This window comes from Leucopleurus acutus (genome assembly GCF_964270905.1).
Source record: "Leucopleurus acutus genome assembly, chromosome: 12".
NCBI classification, from domain to species: Eukaryota; Metazoa; Chordata; class Mammalia; order Artiodactyla; family Delphinidae; genus Leucopleurus; species Leucopleurus acutus.
Genome location: NC_139154.1, coordinates 18,581,249 through 18,605,996, shown reverse-complemented (window position 1 = coordinate 18,605,996; position 24,748 = coordinate 18,581,249). Strand labels below are relative to the sequence as shown.

Below are 24,748 nucleotides of genomic sequence, written 5' to 3'. Positions count from 1 at the left end.
CCTGGGACACTGGGTGTGACTGATATGGGAACAACCTGTCAATTTGTATTAAAGGCCTTACAAGGGTGTACACTCTTTAACCTAAGGAATCAACAGGGCAGACGTGGGTAGGAGAAAACACAAGGGTATTCACTGCACCCTTATTTAAAGTGCTGGCACACTGTACACAGCTTAAAGATTCAAGGACAGCAAATTGGATAAATTATGGTGTGCTAAACATGATAAGGCCCACATTCATTAACCTGAAAAAAGGCTCACAAGACAGTTAAGTGAGAACAGTAGACTAAAACAGTGGGCAGAATTACACATCTAACTGCATCTGTTTGTGCATATGTTTTGTGTACTATTCAGGGACTGGGTAAGTTGACCAATGTGTGGGTTAAGCACACTCACACTCATACGTATGTATCTGAACATGCATCAGGATGTTAGCAGTGTTCCTTGTAGTAGCAGGAATACGGAGAATTGTCCTGTGGGCTATGGGCTGGTGCGGGAGTCACTGGGGTAGGGGCTTATGTGGATTTTCTGATTTTCCTACAAGGAAACCCACGTGATCAAAGTTGTGAGCGTGCCTCGTGTGTTGTAAGCCTCCCGGGTCACCTGTGCACGTGTGGGTAACTGCCCACAGCCCCTTGGCGGGCTGCAGGCCAGCAGATGGGGCCGCCCGTGTGTCTAAGGAGCCACCTGCTCCCTGGTCTCCCCAGACCTTTGTGCTCAGACGCAGTCAGAACAGACTGTTGTTTTCATCGAATGTGTCCACGAAGCCAAGACTGGATAGAGGGGTACCAACTGTGCACCTGACGCGCGCCTATGGCACGGACCTCATCCTAGTATCTGCCCCACAGCTAGAGCTGTGTCCCTCCATTTTTCTCGTCTCTCTGCGGCCGGCGGCCTGTGTCTCACCAGCGCGGTCCTCCCCTCCACCTCGCAGCTGACCGCACCAGGGACGCTGAGACCCCACCGCCTCCCTGAGGCCGAGGCAGGGAGAGTGTGAACTTTCTAAAAGTGCATCAACAGGCAGCCCTGAGGTCACGAGGTTTGGGTGAACTTGGAAAGACCAAACAGGAACAAATGGTTCCAGTTCTACAAAACGCTACTGTCAGGAGGCAGGCGCTCAGGCATCGCTTTCGTGTAAGACTGTGAGAAGGTGAAACGGCAGAGACATACAGAAAGGATAAGAGAATTGAATGCTTTGAAGAATTTGGTGAGAGGACAAATGGTACAGAACATTCAGTAGAAGTGACTTGGAAACGAGACTAGAACAGCATTGGCGGCCACATGGAAGAAGACAGGAGGAGCAGGTTTCTTATCCTTTCTTTTGGTATGTGAGGGGAGGTGCTCCCCGGCAGTGCCGGAAACAAGGCATCGCTCGGCAGCGCACAGAGTTTTAGTCCCAGGTTTCATCCTGCAAACACGCCTGCTGCCTCGGAATCAGAACATCATTAGGGCAAGGTGGCCACGGCACGGGGACAGGGGAGGGGCTGCTGCCAGGAAACACTCACTGGACACTGGGCTCATGAAAGCAAACCCAGCCCACCACTGGGAGAAGCGGAGCCAACCGGCGCAGCCTGCGGACGCTCGGTCTCCCCTCGGTTTGAAAAGAGACAACGCGGGATGGGAACAGCCGGGGCCTGCTGGGATGCCCGGGCTCTGAGTCGCACCCACAGCAAGATGAGTGGCCGGGGCACACCGGGCACCAAAGGGCAGCCACACGGCCGCCTCCGAGCTCACCACCTCCCTCCCCGCTGCCTCGGCTCGCCCGCTTCAGTGCGGTCCCACTCAGACACAGCGCCGGCTCTTTTCCCCCCCTGACTCAAGAGGACACTGGATGTGATGGGCCTGGAGTTTGACTCGGCAGACGTGGAGGAATTTTCCAAAGCCAAACTAGAGCGCGGCCGCCGGGCCCGGGGGACTCACCTGCGCATGCACTCCAGGGCCTGCGTGAAGACCTGCGGGGCCATGCCGTGCTCGTGCTGCAGGATCAGGCACTGCTCCAGTGTCACCGACATGGCCGTGCGGTCCTTGGCGCTCTTGCAGCTGGTGAACCGCACCCCATTGAGGCGGCGGCAGACCTGCCAACGGGAAGGCAGGCTTTACTTAGGGGGAGACGGGACAGGTCGCTGCCCCGGGCCACCTCCCGGGGCCTCTCCCACAGGACGCTGCTGCCTCCCGGGGGCCCCGCCGTCTGCTCAGCCACATTCCCAGCTCTGCCCGGACCAGCCCTTTGCTGCCCACCCCCTGGGGTAGGTCAGAGAGCTCCCAGGATGCCCAGCCCCCGCCAAGTCTCTAGGCCTTTCTGGAAGTGACAGCACAGACCCACCGGTCTCTACACGCTTCCTCGTCTGCACAGGTGGGAACAGCTCAGCAGACCCACTTCCCTGTGGCCACCTCCTGCCCACCAGGCTCCCCTCCAGCTCGACCCGGGGCCCTGGTACAGGGCCCAGCGCACCTCCCCTCCCAAGTGAGGAGCTCCTGTGGAGGGCAACCCCCCTGCTGAGAAAAGACCGCCTCAGGGCACCTCATCTCCCCACGGAAGGACGCCTGGGAGCATTTGCTCTGCATTACTGGGAGCAATCCTAGGCACGCAGTCCCCGAATCGAGAAAGCTCTGGAACAAAAGACTTTTTTTTTTGGTATAAAGTTTGTGGCAGCCTTGTTTGGCAACATGACCAGCTCTTGAGTGGATGTCAAACTATCTACAATTTTTATTTATCCCATTTTGTATACATATTCATACTTTTCAGTAAGACAGTATTCAGGAGTTTGATTCCAGGGTGCTGCCCCAGATCCCCTGGGGATGTGAAATCATCCACGTGCACGTTACACACAGGTGATGTGCACCCTATCACACGCCTAGGTACCAACTGTATACCGTATCACCTTTCTGAAATGTGGAGCCCTGTGAATTCTAAAACACCTGCCCACGAGAGCTTCAGATAAGGGCCTGTGGACCCATAGGAGATGCTGCATTGTGAGAACAATGTGGGTATCTCACGAAGAACCATGTGACCTAACGCCAGTGGGCTCCGTGACCTGCTCTTCTCAGAAAAACACCAGAGGCGCTGCAGGCTGCCCTACAGACGGCCCCGTGCCTGCTTCTCGGGCCAAGAGGCCCCAGCCGAGACCACGCAGCCACGGCCAGGGATGCCGCTCTACAGAGGACAGTGTGGTCCCAAGCACGGTGTCTGAAGGAGGACAAGACAGAAAGGACCCAAGCAAGTTCAGCCACGACCGTCAGGAGGAAGACGGGCATCTCGTGAGAACAGACAACAATTTCTTTTAAAGATTCTAAGCAGCCCCTGAGCTAGGTGAAGAGTGAATTAATAAAATCATAACTGATGAAGTGAACGGGGACGTGCTCACTAAATTCCACAGGCTGGAGAGTTCATGACCCAGACACGTGGCATAAACCAAACTAAAAATAGGGTCAAAGAAAGTTACACTCATAGATGGTGGATCCAGAGCTCCATGAGGTTCTGGAAGGTGCAGCAGGGTGGCCACAAGTGCATCCCTGCACAAGAGGGAAGCCTGCAGCACCAGGCTCCAGGCTTTGTGGGGGGAACTATCAGCCACTTCAGGGTGCTGGCGGGTCTCCCCATGTGTGAATTAGGCCCGACTAATAATATGCCAACTCTGTGTGTGAGTCCCAGTGTGGACAGGTCCCCTCATCAGGGGTGAGTGAATGACGAGCTGTGAAACTGCTCTGATACCGGGCTCAGAGCAGGAACTCCACAAATTGGTGAGAAAGTATCTGAGGTCTTCAGGGGAAATGAGGAGATCTGAGCAGCAGTGTACTAGAAATATTGTTTAAAGAGACGGCAAAGGTCCCAGAGACCTCCCTTTGAACCTACTAAAAGATGCAGCAGGTCGTGAGCTCTAGCTGGTTATCACTGTGCGGGCTTCGGAAGGGGACAGCTGTCATCAGCCTGGTTATTCCACGTCCGCGGGGGTAGACTCTGTGTCAGGCTTATCAGAATTCAGGCAGCCCTACGGTAAGCAACTCACGAGCAACTCTCATTGTGTCCTTATGAAGAAACCTGTTCTCTTCACTCCTGGCTGAGGTTTTAATTTGTTGTTGTTATTAACATTTTTTCCCTCACCTCAGCAGCTTGCCAGAGAATGTCAACGTTCTTGTTCTTCCTGGCGTGCACGTTCTGGCCCAGGAACCGCAGCAGCTCCGGCAGGCACGTCTGGCTCCGAGATCGAGGTAGGCCTGGAAGAGAGACGGGGTCGTGGAGCTGGGGCCGCCCACGGGGACTTAGCCCACAGCAGCCAGCGCCGCTGGAAACGGCCAAAGGATGAGTCCTGGCCGGAGCCGGAGGTTCAGTGTCATTGAAGCAAGAAGGGAGGCCTGTGTTCAGGGACTGGGCCTGGTGGCCAGCACGGTGAGCACTCCGTTACTTTCACTGCCACTTCAGTGCCACCTGCAAAGGGCAACCACCTGGCCTCCTTTCAGTTCTTTCGAGGGGCTGGAGGGGGAGCTCGGATCATCGAGAACGGGAGGGAGTGAGGGAGATCCATCAGGTCTTCAGAACTGCCGCCAGGGCTGGAGGATGCTTAGGGCCGGGGGTGGCGACACTGAGGGGGCCGCCACCCTTGGGGGAGGTGGGGAGGGCAGCCGCCTCCACCGCGACAGTGTCCAGGCCGCTCCAGGACCCCTCCAGCTGGAAGATCAGTCAGACCACCTCACCTCAGAAGCCTGGGATTTTCAAACACCAGGACCACCAGAGGAGAACAGAAGAGCCTCGAGGTCACATCTACGGAAAACAGCCAGGGGGCCTGAATCCGCAAATCACCACCAACTGTGGGATGAAACCATGCACCCGTTTCCACCGCACAACCTCCCCGGTGCACGCAGGATCCCATGCCAACCACTTCACGCTGCTCCGGGGGCTGGGCCAGAGGGCTCAGCGCGTGACGGGGGCTGTGGGAACCCAGAGGCTGTGAACCAGAGCCTCCCAGAGGAGACGCACGACCTGACCTCTGGCCCAGTTAGCGACACTGGCGCCCCAGCAGAGTTGGGGGCGCTTGCTGGTGGGCCCCATCTCCTCAGCCTCGCGGACGAGCGTAACTACCGGGCTGAGGGCCACGCGGGCTGCGGCACCCCCGGCGTCCCGGGCCGTGGGCAGTGCTACCGGCTTTTGATCCCGCCGGCCTCGCCCTTCCCGGGCCTTTACCCCTGGGGCCACGTCTCACTGGAAACTGCCGCCCTCTAAAACATTGAGCACAAGTCTCCCCCTTCCTGACCACAAGGCTCCTGGTCCCCCAGCGTGGCCCTTCCGTCTCAGGGCGCCCTAGCCGGGGGGCTGGCCCAGCACACGCTCCCGTCCCCTCAGTCCAAGCCTGGGCAGCCGGCACTGTCCCCGCCTCCAGAGCAGTCGGAAGGTGGGTGTTGGCCACAGGCCACCTGGCCTGACCCAGGTTCCTTGGGGGACCTGCCCTCCATGCCTCAGTGTCACTATATGTCAAATGGGTATGAAACCAAGCCCGCCTCCCAAGGCTGCTGTGGGATCAGTTAGATAATTCGTGGGAAGTGTGTAGAAGGCCTGGCACGTGCAAGGACTTGACAAATCTGTCACTGGTCACTGTGATCACTGTGGAAGAACACGAGGATGACCTGGTATCTGGGATCCTTCAGCTGAGTCCTCAGAGAAGCATTTTACTGACTCTTAAACGTCATCACTCTCGAGCTTGGTGCAGCACACGGGGATCACCCGGGGAGTTTCTAAGCTCCCAAGGCCGAGGCCCCGCCCTCTACACTCTGAGCTGGGCCCCTGGCAAGAGGATTTTCCCAGATTCTCCAGTGAATTCCGATGTGAGGTCAGTGCCAGAGCCTCGACGGCTCCAACAGCACCCGTCCCAAGCCTCCTTCACGGCCGCCAAGCCCAGTGCTGGGCTCACGCCCTCAGTTCACGGGGAGACTGAGGCCTCCCGCCTGAGCTCCCGTGCCCACACCATGTCCCCCCACTCGCTTGCGGGCCCCGACCTGGCCCTGCAGGATCTCCAGTCCTGCCATCCTCTGGCATCTCGCAGGCCTGTTTTTCTAGCCCCTTCGCTCGGGCCTTTAAGACCCTTCCATCCCCCATGCTCCAGGCGTGTTTCCTGCCTCCCCACGTGCCAGCCCTCAGTCCCTGCCGGCCTCCGGCCACTCGAGGCCGTGCAGCGTGGTCACCCACCTGCGCCACCGCAGCCTCGCCACACGGCGACTGGGAGATGCCCCTCAGACGCCAGCGGGGCCCCTCGGCCCTGCGCCCACCTGGCCCAGCCTCCATGCAAGCCCTCCCCAGGGTCTGTCCTCAGCCCCTTCGTGTCTTGCACGGTGACCCCGGGCATGAAAGCAGCCGACCACATTGGTGACAGGGTGGGAGGCAGGGGGGTGTCAGCATCAGCATCAAAAGGTCGCTAAGCAAACCTCAAACCCCTCGAGGGACGAAAAACAGCGGGTGGGGACCTGCCGTGGTGAAGAGATACTTACAATCCTCTGGCAAAACCTCCTTAAACTGCTCGAAGTAGGAATTTAACCGCACCAAGCTCTCCACGTTGATAACTTCTTGTAAAGACGTGTCGCCAAACCTTCAGAGGTCACAGGGGGACACCGTTAGCTGGCTAATGTCGCTGTCTCTAGTGCCACGGTGACCGCGTTAAAGGTAACGATGGCGATTCTCTCGATCCTTATGGTGCACGTCAAGATTCTAAGCCACGTTCCTCCCCCCAGGCTTAAGGTCATCTCTCCCGTGTTGGTGACAAGTCTGAATACGTTTCATGAGCAGGAACCCTGTGTGACCTGTGACAGGCATGCTTGCGAGACACCCAGGCCCTTGGGCAGCCCCGCCGCGCGGCCCCGGGTCCCCGTCTTCCCACCCCGGAGGCGCCCGGGAGTGGGGCCGGCAGTGGGGCTCTGGCTGGGGAATCAGGACAGTCCCATCTTCAAATCGGAAGTCGCCCTGCTGCTGGATGACCAGACCCGACCAGCTGTTCCTGCTGGAGGGAGTGCAGGGCCCCAGCCCTCCCCTCACCACACAGGGAGCCAGGCCCACGGGGAGTCGGGAGGGAAGCCACCCGTGAGGAAGGCGCAGGTGCTCATCAAACACGCAGCCCTGGAGTCCCAGGCCTGGACGCACGCCCCCTCCACCACTTCCTGCCCAGCGACCTCCGTGCATGGCAGCCTCTTCACAGTCCCAAAGTCATCCCTCGGGGGGCAGGATGCCCTCCTGTGGGTCCACCGCAACCCGACCACCCCTGATGCCCAAAATGGCTTTTTCTCCTCCAGGCACCTGCTCCCTGGGGGTCACCCTGGGACACAGGTGAGCTGGCCTTGTTTAGGAGCAGACAAGCAAGCAGAGCACAGACCCTGCCTCCCGTGTCTCCCGTCCACTGCCATGTCCTCCGCCACCTGGCCCTCTGCTCACTCCAATCTGGCCTGGCCTCAACCCTTTGCAGAAACCTTTCCAGAAACACCTTTTTCAGAAACCACTCTTGCAGTCAGGAACAGGAGCTGCCAGACGCAGGGGATGTTACCTCCTCCTGGGGCCCCGACACTGCCCGCTCTCCCTCAAGTGGGCACCCCACCTCTGGCCACACCTTCCGGATCTCTGCTTCCTGGGCTGGCGCCCTCAGCCTAAGGCCAGCTCTCCAACTGCCCCCAGCATGACCCCTCTCCCGGTTAGGACCAGCTACTCACCACCCACCTAGAGGCCTGCTCTGTTCCTCTCCTTGTCGCCTCTCACACCTGCCCCGCTGAAGACCACGTCTCGGCTCTCCAGTCTGTCCCTTCCCATCTGCACTGCCCCTGCCTGACCCAGGTCACCGCCTCTGGCCCGGACTCTTCCCGACAACCCCCTCGTCACATCTGGCCCCTCACATCTTTCCAGCACATGGCCGGCAGATGACCTTCTTCAGATGTGACTCTGATGGTGTCCTGTCCCACTGAAAGGTCTCCGACCGTGTGGGGAGGACCCTACACCTGGGGATCAATGGACACTGACCACTGGGCTCAGAGGCTCAACAGGAATATGGCATGTCGTCCTGGAGACCACATGTCCTTAACAGCAAGAACTTTCAGATATCTTTCAGTTCTAAAACATGTAGATCACATGCATGTAATGACATGACAGGAAAGGTCTTCACGTACCAAGAGAAGGTCATTAGAAGCTACACACACCCAATCCCCTCCTCCTCTCCAACACCTGCACACACTCTTGCACATGTGGGCACACGTGACTCTTCCCTGCTGCCTGGCAGGGGACCCTGGAGGAGTTTACGAGGCACAGGCCTTTAGGACCAAGGTGTGGCTCTATGCCTGCCATCCAGGCCTCTCCGTCCTCACCCCTGCTCACTGCTGCCTGCTACCTGAGCCTCCGGCCCCACGTGGCTTCTCCCCACCTGCCTCTGTTCAGGCTCCTTGGCCTGGGACGCCAGGTCTCTCCTCCACCTCCTCATATAACCAACTCCTACTTACTCTTTAAAACCCACTTCCAGGAAGCCCTCCCAGACCCCCTGAGACCTCACTAGGGCCCCTACTCCCTGCATTCATCTTAATCCTTGCAGCCACCTCTCTCTGCTACCAGCCCAAGTCTCTCGAGGACACGGACCTCGTCTGGTTCATCTTTGTGTTCCAGCACCAAAGACGAGCCCGGTATGTGGCTGAACTTAAAGGAAGGAGGGATAACAAAGTCCAGGTGGCCCTCAGAGCCCGAAGAGGACTAAGTACATGCTCTCCAGCAGCTCAGCGACCGACGGATGCAGCCCCTGGCCCACAGAGATGGCCCGGCACGCACCTTTCGGCCAGCGTCTGCTGCTCGTTGATGCCCACGTTGAAGAGCACGGGCTGCACCCGCAGCAGCATGCCGCTCTGGATCTCCCGGGGCAGGGCGTCAAACAGGGGGCCCGGCAGGGGGATCCGCACGTTAAAGCCATCCCTGAAATGCAGAAGAAGAGGAGGGTCAGGCCTGCGACAGGGAGATGCGAGACAGGCGAGCAAGGAGAGGAAGGCCCTGCTGGCCTCAGGACGGGACAGCGGCCTGGCCCAGCTCAGAGACCTCCTAGCTGCCGGTCACCGACCTGTACAGGGCTGTGAAATGAGTGTAGCGGGCTGGGATGAGCATTTCCAGCTGAATGCAACGGAATAAAGCAAAAATGAAACGTGCATCACATGTGATGAACACAGATGAAAACTGCGCTAGTTCTGAGAATCAGAAAAACATTTCTACCGATTTCCTGTGATGACGGGCAGCATGTCGGTTGATGCATTAGAAGTAGCCTGAGTGACTTTGAAGGTCACGTTCCTCAAGTCCATGATCCCAAGACTCATGTCCTCCAGCATGGCCAGCTCCTCCCCTGGAGGCAAGAGAGGGAAAGGGCTGTCAGGCAGAGGGGACCTGCGCTCTCCCCTGGACTCAGCGTGGCCACGAAGGACAGCGATGAGTTCAGGGCGGCAGTGACAAGGCGGTGAGAGGTGGGGGGAGGCTGGCCAAGTGCCTCACTTCTCCGTGAGTAAAGCCCACTACTGAAGTCCTATGGCCACGTTAAAAAGCGCAGCTGGTGCAACCACGCCTTGTAGTTCCCGGACCTTTCCTGGCGAAGGGAGGGGTGGGGGACCTACACGTGGGAACCTCAGAAGGCAAAGCCGGCTCTTTAGGTGTTGTGATCTTTCCGTATTCTTTAGATCTTTTAATATTTCTTCAATGTCTTAGAACTCCAAAGATTAACAGATACTTTAAAGAAATTATCCGTTTTTACCTTCTAAGAAGAAATAAACAGAAAACGAAGGTGAGGAGAAGAGAGCATTGATAAGACAATTTGGAAATACCAACAAATTTTTAAAATACTCCTACTGTGTGACCCAGCAACTTTCCTTCTAATAATTTAGTGGGTGCAGAAATGGGCCACAAGCGGGTGTGTGTGTGTGCCTGTGTGTAACTATATAGGGCTTTTTTTAGTTTTTTGTCACCTGTCGGGGTGTTTGGATACATTTTCTTCAGTACGTGTTACCTGTGTACCAGAAAACCACTCAGGGAGACGAGAGGGGGCCACACACGGAGGCTCTCACAAGCCCAGCCCAGGCGGCTCACCGTAGGTGCTCAGCAGGCTCTCAAACTGGGCGAGCAGCCCGATGGTGTAGAGCTGCCGCAAGAAGCCGTCGTCGTGCAGGCAGTTCCTCAGCTTGATGACGAAGCCACAGATCAGCGCCGTCAGCTGCAGGGAACAGACACCGCCTCACCTCGCGCCTGGCCCGCCCCGGTTCCTGCACCCGCCTTGCTCTGCCTGCGGCGGCCCCTCGCCCTCGGGAGCTGGGACCAGGAGTGCAGAGGCCACGGGAGGGCTCGCTTCCAAAGGTCCGTCTGGTTTTGGTTCAGCTTCCGACCCAACCTTGGGGTCACTCCTGGGCCAGAACCTTCTGGAAGCCCAGAATGATTTCCCCACGGTGAAAGGAAAGGCCTCTATGGCCGAAGATCCAGAGCAGCGCCGCCTGGAAAGCGGGGTGCTCACGACGAGGGGCAGGAGCGGAGGACAGGGTGCCCCGTGCACAGCCCCGGCCTCGTGGGGACAGGAAGCCGCACGGAACCCACCCAGCCTCTGCCACCGTTCACTCTGCTGATCAGATGACTGCACCTGAGAACTGGTGATGCTCATTTAAGCTCTCCCCTCCTCTGAAGGGAAACCGAAATCACCGGAATAGAGCTGTGCCTGAGCAGGTCTAATACCTGCTGCTTTATAAACCAGAAAACAGATTGCGCGTCTTCCCTCAATGAGCTCCTCCGCAGGCAAGAACAAAGGTGGCACCAGGGCCGGTGTGACCCCAGGCTCCTTGGGGCAGGTTCCCAGGGAGCAGGTGTGAAGCCGGACTGTCCTGAGCACCTGCGATCCAGCAGCTCCCCTCCCCCTCCCTCCAAGGCCAACACCCAGGCCTCAGGCCACACGGGCAAAGCCACAGGCGGGAGGGCAAAGCGCCAGGCTGGTTTCCTCAACCGGCAGAGAGGGACAGGTTCGCCTACCGTCTGGCAGAAGACCACGTCGCGGCGGTACTGCAGGCTCAGGAAGGTGGCGATGGTGGGCGCGCTGTCCTGCATGAGCAGGAAGACCATCGCCTTCTTGGCCTTGTCGCTCATCATGGCCACGCAGTCCGTGAGGGTGGTCAGCAGGGGGTACAGGGCCTCGCTCCACTCACCTGGCACGAGGGGCGGTCGGCTCAGAAGGTGGCGCTTCGAAGGCCCCCGGCCCCCAGTCCCGCACCGGCCCTGCCACCCCGCCTGCCCCTCCCGCCTCCGCAGGGCCCAGAAGTGGCGCCAAGTTCAGCCCCGCTCTCTGCCCTCCTAGCCTGAAGCTTCTCCAGCAAACGCACCATCAGCCCTCCTCGGGTACCACCGACACCCCCTCTGGGGACTCTACACACTCACGGCCCTGACTGTTCCTTTCGAGCAAGATGACAGTGAGCTCTGGGAGTCGTGACTCAGCAAGAACACACTGTGTCTGCGGAGGCCAGTGCCTCCCGGCACCGCCATCCCTCGCGGGGTACCTGCTGTCTGGCTTCTCTGATCCAGGTGGCGAGGCAGAGCCCCGGGCTTTCGGAGCAAGGCCAACCCAGCCTGGCCGAGCCTTTGCGCCGCGGGCGCAGGCCCCACCCACGACTGCGGAAGGACCCTCCCCGCCTACGCAGCCGCAGCCCTCAGCGTCCCCGCCTCCTGCGCTTTCTTCCCCGCCGCCACCTTCCTGCCAGACTCCCCCTATTCCTGGCTTAGTGGGGTTTTTCTGTTTTTGGAATATAAGGAAACTTTGACCCTGTACCAAAACAACTTTTTAAAAATAGAACCTCAGGGGAGAAAAACAGAGTGAAAGGTATTTTTGGCTTTGGCTCTTCTCGGTCCTTCCTATTTGGAAGACATTTAGATGAGAAAAGACATGCCCCCATCAGTTATATTTTTTTAACAGGCCACCAAGCCCAGAAATAGGCACTGGATCATCACCACTGGGTGCCCCACCCGGAGCGCGGCGAAGGCAGTGGTGTGCAGCCCGGGCAGGGCACCCTCCTAGGATGGGGTGCATGCGGGTCACAGGATGCCCGTGGCCGTCGCCCCACCCAGGACAGGACCTGGCCTCGTGAGCAGTGCAGCTGCTAGGATGGTCAGCTCCGTCTCAGATAAACAGAATCTTAAAAAGAGAGAAGGGAGCTGTGGTTCTGCTCTCTCAAACTGTGTGCTTCACGCTTTGCTGAGAAACAAATTCAGAGAAACGCCTAAAACCTACAAAAGGACTTCCCTGCACTCAGTGTTTGGTCAACGCAGATTTTCAAGTCTACGTAGCCATTCAAAATTTGGAAATGATCTAAGTGTATATGCAGACACACTGTACGCGGACAAGGATTTCTACCTCTAGTGGAAAAAAGCAGGCTTACATTTAGAAAGTCTACAGCAAAAAGGTCCTGGCAAATAAATCACAGTGGAAAGGAACCCTGCATGGAGGAGTGGAAAATGTGAGTCCCAGGCCCCAGCTGCCACTGAGCAGTGGTGGGTGAGCCGTGGGCAGGTCCCCTGACCCCTCAGCCACAGGGGCCCTTCGCGGTGAAACGGGGTGACTGTTGTGGATAATATCCACGTCTTTCTTCCTCTAAAATTCTCAGAGACCATGTTTTTGTTTCTTTGAAGAACTCTGTTGAATCCATGTCAATTATATTCAACAACTGTCAGAAAAGGCCAATGGGCGTTAAGTTTTAATAGCCAAGTAGTTTGGGGAAAGGTAGGCAGTCATTAAGACTACGCTTCACCTCAGAAGTAAATGCTCTTAGAGCAAGTGTTGCCAATTTTACTTTCTGTTCCACTTAACCTGAATATATATATGTAATCACTATGCAGCTCATGATCATTTTAACCTGAAAGTGATCAGAATATACAAGTGGTCTTACGTGACTGGGCAAGCCCTCTGCATACAATTTTTTACTCTGCCTACTTCTGTTTAAACAAAATCCACATAAGAATGACTTAGTTTTGCTGCATTAGAGAAAAAACAACAAACCAGACCAAAAAAAAAAAAAAAAAGACACTGAAAAAAACTGTAGAATTGGAAGAATGGTTTAAAAAAAAGCACTCAGGGTCTGTTCCGGAGAAGAGATGTGGCCCTGGGCGGGAGTTGAGCCTGATGTCCGCCTAGAGAAGGGCTCAGCCGTGTCTGGATGGCTCCGGAGTTCAATGAGAGCATCAACCAGCCCTTAAATCAACACCTGTGAGTGCCTCACTCTCTGTTTTCTCACTTAATCCAGAGAGAGAGGACTAGTAATAGGGGTAAGGAAAGCCTCAGAAAGGCTAAGTGTCTTCCCAGACACACAAAAAGAATGGCCACTCGTACACACATCTGACTACGCAGCGAAGAGTCGTTGGGGATTAATACATTTTGGGTCAACGCGAGGGGAAACCAAACTTCAGAACTTCCAAACAAAATAAATTTCAGGGACAGTGATGAGATTTCTACCAGAACCTAGTTAAGTACAGGTGTCTGGGACGTTAGGGTTGGTGAAGGGGTTTACTCTGCCTCCTACATCGAGAAAGTCTGGCAATGAACAAAAAACACCAGTGCCTAAGCAGCACCCTTCGTGCTGGAGCCGATGCCCCTTGTGGGGCAAGCTCCCGACCTCACTGCTCACCTGCAACATGCACTGACGGGCGGCCAGTCCAGGACTGTGCTACTTTAGGTAGCTTTGCTTTGTGTATTTTTTTTTTTTTTCTCATTAATAGGGGAGGGAAAGGAGAAAGTAGGGAGAGAGAGAGAGAGGAAATGGCGTGTTCTAACTCAGACTAAATACAGCTCTGTGGGAAAAGCTAAAGGAACCCCTGGCCGGGGACCTTTTAGTCCATCTGACATCAACTGTGGACAGGCCACCAAAGCTTGTGGAAGTGACAGAGCTCACAGAAGACGAGGAGAGCTGTACAAGCCAGGCTGCCCGAGTGCTGCCCGGGAACCCACTAGACCTCCCCTCGGCTCTACAAACTGCAGGGCTCGCAGAGCCGAGGAAAGCCCCGAGCTGCCTCGGGCCAGGGTCGTGAGGCCGCCACCCCCTTTCCTGGCCTTAACTGCTGGGGACGGTCACCGCCACGGGGCTCGGGGGAGACAGCGCAGCAAGAAGGCACCGACCTGTCCTGCAGGTAAGCTGGGGGGACTGGGAGTCCAGAGGCAGGTGGGAAGGAGCCAGAGCCAGGCCAGGGGAGGTGCGGGGGAGGGCCCAGGGAACCGGAGCTGGAGACCTGCTCGTGACCAAACTAACGTTTCTGGGGAGGGAAACTGAGGGGCTGAAAGCAAACTGGGGGGTTATGAGGTGCCCCATCAGATGACCCGCTGATGAGCAAATGGGGTTCTGGAGTCACGGCCGTGAGCGGAGCTGAATTCCCCGGTGCCGTGTGAGCGAGAGGATGCTCTGAGAGCTGATGGGAATAGTGCGGCAAATCCGGCAATCACAGCTGGCTGCACCCTAGACATACGGCAGGCGGCCTGCTATGTCATATTTACATGCAGTCAGAGGGCGGGATGCAATCCTCAGGCTGACTGGGTAGCTGCTTTTTGGAGTGTAAGGGGAAAAAAACCCCACAACATCGTACTTGGGGGTCTCATGCTCCCTCTGGGAAAACCACAAGCCGCATGGAGGAAATTCGATGTGAACTAGAGCAGGGGTCGGCACAGTTTTTCTGTAAAGGACTAGACAGTTGACACTTTAGGCTTTGAAGGCCACAGGGTCTCTGTCACAACTACTGGACTCCGGCACTGCCCCAAAGCAGCCGTGGACAGTACGTGAACGAATGGGCGTGACTTATTTCCAGGAAAACGGTATTTACAGGACCAGGCGGTGGACGGGATTCGCTCGGAGCAGTGGTTTGCCGACCCCTGAACTAGAGTCACAAACACTGATTTCTACATGCAAATGCAGTCCAAAAGATGCCATTTCTAGCACTAACTCCACCCGAAGCCCACAGCAGTGCCTGACAGGAAGTCTAACGCTGCAGCCAGGCTCAGAAGAGAGGAGGCTGTGTGACTACCGTGCCACAGCATCTGGACGGCTACCTCTTATCTGCCTCCCCCTCCATGGGACGCTCGCAAGCTCAGGTGAAATCACAGGAAGCGTCACGTACCATCATGTACCTCTCTTAGCCAGGCCACCCACTTCAGGAAGCCTAATGCGCTCGTGGACACTAACTTCTGAAAAGGGTTTAGGACGGGAAAGTGACAAAAACGCACGTGGTAGCCTGCTTCTGGCCACAATACCAGCCCGACCGGCCCCTCGGCAAACCTAAGAAAAGTTGCTACATCCCTCACAATGAGGAAACTCCTAAAATGTTTTCCTAACGCTGGGAGTACAAGGTAACCTTTGACAGTTTAGCTACAAACACGCCCTGAATATTAAGAAGACGTCTGCAGAAGCCTTGAACAGAAACCACGTACCTGGGCTGGACTCTTCAGGAGGGGGACTGCAATCTGCACAGAAATGGAGGGTGACACGGATGATTAAGGAGCGGCACACGGTTCAAACACGAGCAACTCAACGCTTAGCGCAACTGCGGCAGCAGCTGGCAGTAAGCCGGCTAAACTGAGCCTCGGAGAAGAGGCCGGGGGCCTGCCTGCCTCTTCCCCAGGAGTCACACGAAGGTGGTCGGGCTGCCTGGAGCTCCCTGCCCGATCCACCGGTGTCAACATGCATGTTGCTGGTACTTCAACATGACACACTCCTCGGGAAGAGCAGGTTAACGTGTCACAATGAGATACAGCCCCCACGTCCATCCCATTGCATGTGCTGGAGCCCACGCTGGCTCATGACATCTGGAAGCAAACTTGCAGTGAGAGAGACTGACCGGTAAATCGAGCGTGCAGCTCAGAGCCCACCGCCCTGACTGACTCTAGAGCCCGGGCTAGAGGTCGGCTGCTGAGATCCAAAAGGTTAGGGTCCAGTCATGAGACCCACATACCAGACACATGCGTGCCAATCTTTACGATGTTTAAGCCAAATACAAAACGTTTATGACTGAGGGAAGTCTAGAATTGGAACATCCCTCCAGGTCCCTCAAAGAATACCAAGTGTAACTCAATTTCACCTACACTGAGTCACATCGGGAAGTACTCGTTTCAAGTTCTCTTCTCCCTTAAAAACTCTAAAATTCCTGGTTAACTGGGTGTGCCACCTGAAACAAACAAGTTTGAAAAGGGATCGTTTGGGCTAAAAGCTTATTTTATTTTATGTCTAAACTTTTCAGTTCAAGGAACCTTTTAGGATCCTGAAACAGGTGGTTTCAGATCCTCAAGAGTAACTGGAACCAGCTGAACGGAGACTCTGACAACCTGGATTGTCCAGAAGGGTGGTGGCAGGGATCTCCTCTCTCATCGTCTTTGGCAATGACTTCTTAAACTGGCCAACGGGACAGAAAATAGAGCAAAATTAAAGGCCTCTGTGTGTGGAAGACTTCAGCGTCTTCACTAGAGCGCAAATATCCTGAGACTGCCTGCTTCACACAGAGGGAAACCACCGTGGCGCGTGTGATGCACAGCGGTGACCGTCCAAACATCTGTCTGGCTAAAATCAGAATTACCCCAGGCCTTGGAAAAATACAGACTTCTGTCTCCCCATAACCCTTCCTCCAAGGTCCCAAGGCTCTATGAGGAGAAGGGTTTAGAAGCCTGTTTTCATGACCTGCAGTGATCCCAAACTGCTGGGCTGGGACCATGCCTGAGAAGGGATCAGGGGTTAAACCCACTGGGTGGACTCGTCTTTCAATCAAACGGGAGAGAGGGATCTCCTCTTAGATCACAGAGGCCCCTGCGATTTGATGCCCACTGTGGACTGCTCCACACACATGCCGATTTTAGCACACAGTCTCAGGGGTACGTGGACCTGGGGTGCAACCCATAGATCTCAGGTTAAGAGAAACCTGGTCCAGGGTTTGAAGGACTCTTCGGGGATGAGGAGAGCAGGAGAGAGTGTGTGGGGGAGGTAATGGAAGTCACCAAATCCTGACAGTTTGCAGACGGGTCACTTGGGTGGAAAACCAGGAGGAGAGGGAGGCTCACGGAGCCTCTGCGGCCCCTGCTGCGGGGGACCGGTCAGTGGGCCCTGCGGAGCCCTGACCCCAGGCGGGGCTGAGGCAGGGCGACTCCTTGATGAAAGATGAAAACCAAGGACCCAGGACAGGGTAGAGAATTGGAATGAAAAGAAAGAACGCCTTTCAAAGAGGCATGGAGTTGTTCACAGGCAGTAAATACGCTGGTGTGAACACAACCCCGCTCATTAGGCCAAAACAAGTGCCCCAGGAACCTGGAAGGGCATCGGGAGTCACGACAGAGCCCAGCTCTGGTCCCTGAGGACAAGAGATTGAGTAAAACAAATGGCTCACAGTCTGGTTTGTCCAGATCCTCCTGATCATGCCGAGGTCTGGACGGCTTCCCGGCTGTGCTCAGATTTTTAAATTAAGGACCACGTGCAGGTAATTTAGAGGCCTGTGGTTTCATAAGTTTCTTTTGAGCGCTGATCAGAGTCAGACTCTCTCAAACGCTTCCTACTCCCATGAGCACAACAGAGCTGACCTGTACGGCACACACAGGTACAAGTCAAGCCCTAAATATCACAAATAAATGCTCCTTTAAATAACTTTAAAACTGCACTTAAATTTGTCTATATATTTGAACAATAGGGGACGTGCCTAGAAAAAGAGGACATTTAAGTTATGAATACAACAGTATATCCAGTTAAATGAACTATCTCCTGCATTTAAAAAAATCCAATCAGTAACTTTTTTTAAATCTGCAGAAAAATGTTTAAATTGCAAGCAAGACAATATTAAAGAGAAATGAGCAATGAACTTTCAGAAATTTTTTTAAAGAAACACAATTTACAGTAAAAAAAAAAAAAAGAAATGACAGCACGAACAAAGACAAAACAGTTCCATGAACCAAACACAGGTTTGGGGAACTGAAAGTCGAACCCCTCACAGATGGCAGAGTGGAGGACGGGGACACCGAGGAAACACAGGCTCAAGTGAGAGCGCACCCTGGGGACAGACTGCAGGCGGACTGGAGGGGGAGGGCGTCTGACAAACCCAAGGAGGATTTACCAAGAGGCTCCGACAGGGGAGCGAGACCCTGCCTTGAATGAAAGCCGCCCGGTTCAGAAATGACAAGTCCCACTGCCAGCGGCCCATCCCTGGCCCAGCTGGGCCTTAACCCGCCCAAAGGGGGGCAAGGAGGCGGCAGCGGCAGCTGGATCTCAGCTGCCTGGCGCACAACCCCACCAGCTCTTCCGGGGAAAGGCCAGAGCTGCAGGGACCAGGGACCCACGGGTTCAGGAGGCACGAGGCCCCCCGCTGTAAGGCGGCAGCGGGGCAGAGCGTCTGGTCATGCCCTGTGTCTCCGCAGGCAGCAGGCTGTTTCTGAAGCGTGCCGCTTCACGCCAGCGTCCCGCCTTCTACCGAGAGCCCCACCTTGGAGGTGGCGCCGAACAGAGGAACCTAACTGGCCCCCCCAGACGTGGGAGCGGGGCCCACCCTCTGACTGGGTTACGAGCAAGGCCCAGGGCAGCAGGCCTCTGCCGGATAAAAGCGCGCCCAGCCAGTGACAACCAGGCTTTCCAGACGAGTCCGCTGGGCATGCCACCAGCTCTCATCCAGAGAGAGCTGCGCGCCTCACCTTGTCCCTGATGCCTGATGCAGTAAGCAACCTCACAAGAAAGGCATCTACCGTTCGGCCTCCTTCGGGTCCCCTGACTGGCTGACAAACCAGCAAAGTCCAGGAGCCCCACCCTCCCGGACGCGGCAGCGTGAGCCCGCGGGGCCCTGAGGACCGGCCTTCGCCTGCAGGCTCACACGCGGGCCCCCCCCCCGCCCCCACTGCTCTGGGTGCCGCGACACCCCCTCTGCTGAGAGGCCTCCCTGCAGTCTGCGTGGCGGGTGTGGAGTTAGAGACACACACGAACACACAGACAGCGCTCGAGGTGGAGGTGGGAAGCGGGGTGCGTACGCACGTGTGGTCGGGTGAGGGCGGCATGCGGCGGGGGGGCGTGGCGAGGGGGGCCCGTCGCAGAGGGGGTCCTCCGGTCGGATCCAGTAGGCCTGGCTGCCCCGGTTACCTTTCCTTCCTGCGCAGCTGCCGGTGCCGGGGAGGCTGTGGTCGCAGCCCTCGGCCTGCAGGCGCTCCCGCTGCAGCAGCTTGTCTGCCCGCTGGATGATGCACTCCAGGCTCTTGTCCACGTTCAGCCACACCTTCTCCTGGCGGACCCAAGGGGCGCGGGGTCAGCTCTCCCAGCAGGAGACACAGGGCAGAAAGCAGGGCCCGCCCCCCGCCCCCGGGCGCCATGCCCACTGAGACCCCTCAGGATGCAGAGAGGGCGAGACAATTTGGAATCCCCCATTAAAGCTGCATCTGCTTTTCCAAAGACAAGTCGGTGTCCCGTGGGCGTCAGTTTCAAAGCTTGGGGGACGTCTGTTAGTCGCTGTCCCGGAGGCCACTGTGGGTACAAGGGCCACGGGAGCACCCTCGTTCCCTCCTCCCTCCCCGCAGACCTCGTACAAACACCGCAGGGGACTGAGGTCTTCTGGATGGAGGCCGTGGATCGCTCAGCATGGGGGACGGGGGCGGGGGGTCCCTGCAGAAACCCAGGCAGCACTCAGGACGCCAGGGCAGGCCTGGGGGAGTGCGCTGCTGCCGCCGGTAATCCGGTGCCCCCAGGACGACACCGCCGAAGAACAGTCCCAGCAAATGACAAACACGAGTCCGTGAGGTGTCACTCCCTCAAGGGGCAGACCCTGCTCTCAAAGCCCACCCAGCGGAAGCAACATCGTGACGCGATGTCAGGGCGGCGTCTCCCAAATCCTCACCAAGCTGCCCAGCACCTCAGCTCCTGCATCTCCAGAAAGACGTGGCCCCGGCAAGGCTGACGGCCAGTGGAGGCCGAGGGGGCAGGGCCCGGGCTGGGCCCGACACCCGCGAGGGAGCGAGGCCTCGCATTTTCCAGACCGGCTCAGCAGCAGGGTGATGGGCGGGGGCGGCAGACTCACCCACTCCTCCTCATGCCAGTCCACCTGCAGGGAAGACCGGCTGTTCCTGCCCGACCACCTGGCCATGAGGGTGTCCTGGTCGTTCCTCAGCATCACCTGCTCCTCCTCAGTGGAGGTGGGCGAGGCCTTGGAGGCGATGTAGTCGGGCCGGGCCGCGTTCAGCCCGTGGATGGAGGTGGCCAGCAGCTTGCAGTCGCACACGGTGACCAGTTGCCGGGTCTGCAGGGACACACGCACACCCGGCCTCTCTGAGCGCTCAGCCCGCCCCCCTCCGCCCTCCCGCACGGTGCCCACACCCCAAGAGCTGCAGCCCTCGGGACGGCCGAGGTTTAAGGCTGCCTGCCGCACGACAGGCCCGGCTGAATCTCGGCAAGAACTTCCCACAGAAGCCCGGAGAACGCAAGGAGGACAACAGGGAGGCCAAGAAGCCTCTGACATTCTTGGACCCCGGCCAGCCTCTAAGCCTGACATGGCTGGAGGAGGGGCCCGGGGTGAGCCCAGTGCCAGCCTTCACTGGCTTCCCGGGCTGTCCCTCCATCCCAGGGCACAGGCCTCACTTCAGTTTAACCGCTGAAGTCTTATGCTTCACATCTAATACCTGAAGCCCCGGGCAGCGGGATTCCTGGCATAGCACTTGCGGTTCTGGGGAATTCTGCACGCAACAGCAGCTCTGTGGCTCAGAATTTGACGTCTGACAGCGTCACCTTTATTTTATGAGTGGATTTAATCCCCGGCTCTCAGTCTTTTTACTGGGCAAACACATGGTAAGGATACAAGACATTCGGACTGGGAAAAGCAGCTCATCCCAGTGAAGCAGGTGTGTGTGGGGAAGTGTGACCAGAATCTGTGTGTGCACGTGTGTGTGCCTGTGGGCACGTGTGTGTTTGGCGGAGGCACGTACGTTGAGAGACACTGAGTCATGTGAAAAAGCATCACCCATCGATTTTTAAACAGGATCAGGTGACAGTTAATTAGAAGCTGGTTTGTGGACTATATATAAGCCAGTGAAATTATACTGTTCTTATATTATGTGTGTATAATAATTCAGTTTCTTTTTTCGAACTGTGAGTACAACAGAAACGTGGCCCAAAATGTGCTGGGTAGGCAGTCACTAAGGAAGCAGAGGAACTGTCCCAGCTTCAACAAGACCCCCGTGCGCTCCCTGGAAAGCCAAGTACATGAAGCCGCAGCTGAGGCTCCTGAGCTCCGGGCTCTGTTGCTGGTCTGCCCCCATCCAGCTCTGTGACCATGGGCCAGTCACCAAGCCCCGCCCCAGGCCTTTGTGGGAATAGGATCTGAAGTCAGACCTTCAAGGTCATCCCAGTGTCACCATTTGTGTGGACAGCTCTAGGCACACACGAGCTGTCCAGGGGTATTCAGAAACCCAAGGGACCCCCACCCCCTGCAGCAGGGTAGCCTCTCCTACCTTGTCTGCTAAGATGGCGAGTGTTCTTTCGAGGCCGGTGGCAGACCTGTCCTTGGCCGCCCTCGAGAGCCTCTCTGCGTAGTAACTCACTTGGGTTTTCAGGGTGTTGATCTGGGCAATGATCTCCTTGGCTCTGACAATGTCCTGTGGTATGTAGATGATGGACTGGCAGCTGGACGACGTACTAAAAAGGACGAGAACAGCTTCTAAGGGGTTCTCTCGAATCGGTGGGGATAGTAGCAACTCCCCACCCCTGCCCACCACCAACACGAGGTGAAGCCTCCTGTTACTCGGGGCTGTTTCCTAGGCTGGTCTAGTTGTTGGTGGACAAGAGGAAATCTCAGCAGATCCATTCTGTCTGTACAGTAGAGGCTTAAAATGTTAAAATACAATTAAGCCTTTTATCCATGTTTGCATGTATCTGTATTCTTACTGTGTTTCTACCTGTGTGTACAGATGCTGAACCCAGTAGCTGCCTGGATGCTCACAACCTTTCACCTAAGAACCTCTTCTATCAGTTTTTAAGCAGTACTTGAGTGGAGACCTGCTGACACCAGAGTGGCTCACACCGCAGTGAAGGGAGACTGCAGTAGGGACTGGACTTTGCCAAAAGAAACCTGTCTTTTCATTTGGCCAATCAGGACTTCAAACTTTCTGCACACAGACCCACACCCTCCCTCGTGTGTCTACCCCAGCAAGTCCCCAGAACACTGGGCTTCCATCCTCTCTCCCCTGCTCCGGGACTCCCCTGCTCAATGTTCCATCGGATGAAGGGGGGCATGGAGAACATGCCGAACTGGAGGCCAGGCCTGGACGCCTCACTGGCTTTGAAAACCAGTCCTTCCCTCGTCCCCCACTCCCTGCCACCGAGCAGCATGTGCATCTTGGGATCTGATGTCAAAGCTACTGTCTGGCACAAACACCAGCCTCTGGGGATCCAACTCCACGTCCCTGGCTTTGTGGGACCTTCTAGATGGGGACGGTAAATTGCATGTCTCTTAGCTAAGATCCCCAATCAACCCAATATTATAAGTTTATTTTTCAGACCACCTGAGGAAGCTGAGGGAAACAGGGAGACGTATAAGGCAGCCATGCTTCATGTAAGGAGGGGCCCTGACTGGTCCCCTCGAAGAGCTGCCCTTTGAGTTCAGGGGAAGAGGGAGGACCGCACCCCCCACTGCTGCCCCTGGAGGTGAGGGTCACACGGTAGGACTGAGCCCTTTCCCTGCTGGGTTCTTTCCAGGGTAACCCGAAGCTGGGTCACCAACAGACCGCCCTGCCCATTCCCCTGACGGACTACGGGGTAAACATGCAAAAACAAAACCCGAAGCACCCCAGAAAAAAACAACACCCCAAGCCCAGACACCACAGTGAAAAACGATGGAGCTGCCAGAAGCCCATGCAGCAGGCTGCGGTCAAGCCTGCACAGCACGAGGTGCGCACGCTGCTCTCCAACCTGCAATCGCTGCTGAATGAATAGCTGCCGTCTGGGGCAGCTGCGTCTCGGGAGCGCCACCCCGGGACGGGCTGTGAAATTTACTCTTCCCACACGGGAAGGACGTGGCGGGAGTGAGAAAGGATGCACTTCAAAGAGCTGCTGTTCACGGATGACCGTGAACACATGAGCGTGGGAGCCCAACCACAGGCCTAAACGGGGGGCAGCCGCAGAGCCTCAGCCACCGGGGAGGGTGTCCTCAGCGTGCAGCACCTCCAGGAGTGTGCGCCCTGCCACGGCCCCTGAGCTGCTCCAGCTCTACGACGGCAGCAGTTCTGAGAGCTACGGGTGCCTCACAAGCCCCAGGGCGGAGCCGCTGTTCTGGGCCAGGGCAAGCGCCCCGGGCGGGTCTGGGGAGGCCTGGAACGGCAGTGGGGACCCCAGGCAGCAGGCATGGTGGCTTCTGGCTGCCACCTCATTGTTGGTGGAAAAAGTCACTTGGTTGTATTAATTGTTGGTTTGCCCTCCAGGGATAAAACTGGCCCTAGTAATACTGTTTTACAAATCTCCATTAACTGTTAAATACCATAAAAATGTAAGCTGGCTTCATTCCTACAAGACGTGAAGGGAAACTGAAAACTGAAAAGCGACAGGTTCTTGTAAAAGAAGCCAGGAAGGGACTCCCAAACGCACCAGTGGGTTGACTTGAAATCCCAGCACCTGGGGACCTGCCCGGCCTGGGCTCCTCATATCCTGGAGGAACAAAACTGGGTCTTCGCTTCGAGTGAGCACAGCAATGAACTGCTACCAGACTGGGAGGGTTTGACACAGCAGACCGGAGATGGGCTATTCATTATCACAGAAGATTGCAGTTGGAAGGAGAATTCTGTCTACGAGGCTACAACTAGGAGCCCACGGGGGCACGGAGGGGGAAGCACCTCAGAGGAGGGGACAGTCTCTCCGCACGAGAGAAAGACCCAAACACACACTCTCCACAGACAGAAAACTCACCAACACTCCTCAAAACTGCTAAAGAAAAGAACCAAAACGAAATATTAGCAGCTTGTTAGCAAACGGCAAATGCAAAACAAAAATTGAAAAAACAAGTTCTCTTTCGTCAAAATTCTGGAGATCATTTGTCGAGGCCCCGACTACAGGGACAATTAAACTCAAGAGCCCAGCATGCTCACTGGTGAGAGCAACGTCTGCGCGTGTGCTCGAGCCCCAGGGAGACGTCCCATGCGGGCGAGTAACACCTGCGCCGAAAGGAGAGCTCCCCTGGTGCAAACCATTCCTGCAGGTGGTGTTACGACATCAGTAGGACATTAAATAAAAATGTATATATTAGAAAAACGCTGTAGAAGCACTTAGGGAGTAAGAGGTACTGAAGTTAACATGCCAGACAGGTATCAACACCCCAACCTTCCTGGGACAGGGACAGCCCTCTCGAGCGGCTTTCTCCTCCGGGGCCTCCACGCCAGCCTCAGGTCACACACTCGCACCTCCACGCGGCTACATGCAATGCTGCGACAGACACGCGGCTGGCTGTGCAGAGCACTGTGGCACAGGAAGCTCGCCTTTGTCCTAATTCCCAGAGAAGCACCGCGTCGGTGAATCCTCGGAGGGATCTGGTGGCCTGGCTTGTCTGCCCAGGGAGGAGCCCTTGGTAGGGACGAATCAAGGTCGAGGAGGCTGCCAGGGGCCTCCCAGAGATGCCACCCAGCCCTGCGCTCAGCTCTGACCCGACTCCCCAGCTGCTCTCTGCCAGCCTGCTGGCCCCTTGGCCCACGACCGCTGCACCTGACCTTTCTTCCCAACCCGTGCAGTCCGAGGTCACCTTGCTCAAGCCCTGTCCTGACTCCCGCCCTGGGGC

General features: G+C 56.6%; 1 protein-coding gene across 1 annotated transcript in view; it reads right to left on the bottom strand.

Moving 5' to 3' along the window:
• The window catches only part of INPP4A (inositol polyphosphate-4-phosphatase type I A), a 128,240-nt gene that overhangs the window by 7,118 nt on the left and 96,374 nt on the right, over positions 1–24,748 (bottom strand). Inside the window, exons 14-25 of the mRNA XM_082851547.1 lie at positions 23,887–23,901; positions 21,441–21,624; positions 20,015–20,233; positions 18,982–19,225; positions 15,420–15,452; positions 10,994–11,166; positions 10,070–10,193; positions 9,209–9,335; positions 8,777–8,917; positions 6,475–6,572; positions 4,100–4,212; positions 1,918–2,072 (exon numbers count right to left, since the gene is read on the bottom strand). Of these exons, the coding sequence (XP_082707673.1) occupies positions 1,918–2,072; positions 4,100–4,212; positions 6,475–6,572; positions 8,777–8,917; positions 9,209–9,335; positions 10,070–10,193; positions 10,994–11,166; positions 15,420–15,452; positions 18,982–19,225; positions 20,015–20,233; positions 21,441–21,624; positions 23,887–23,901 (1,626 nt within the window). The remainder of the gene's footprint in view (positions 1–1,917; positions 2,073–4,099; positions 4,213–6,474; positions 6,573–8,776; positions 8,918–9,208; positions 9,336–10,069; positions 10,194–10,993; positions 11,167–15,419; positions 15,453–18,981; positions 19,226–20,014; positions 20,234–21,440; positions 21,625–23,886; positions 23,902–24,748) is intronic.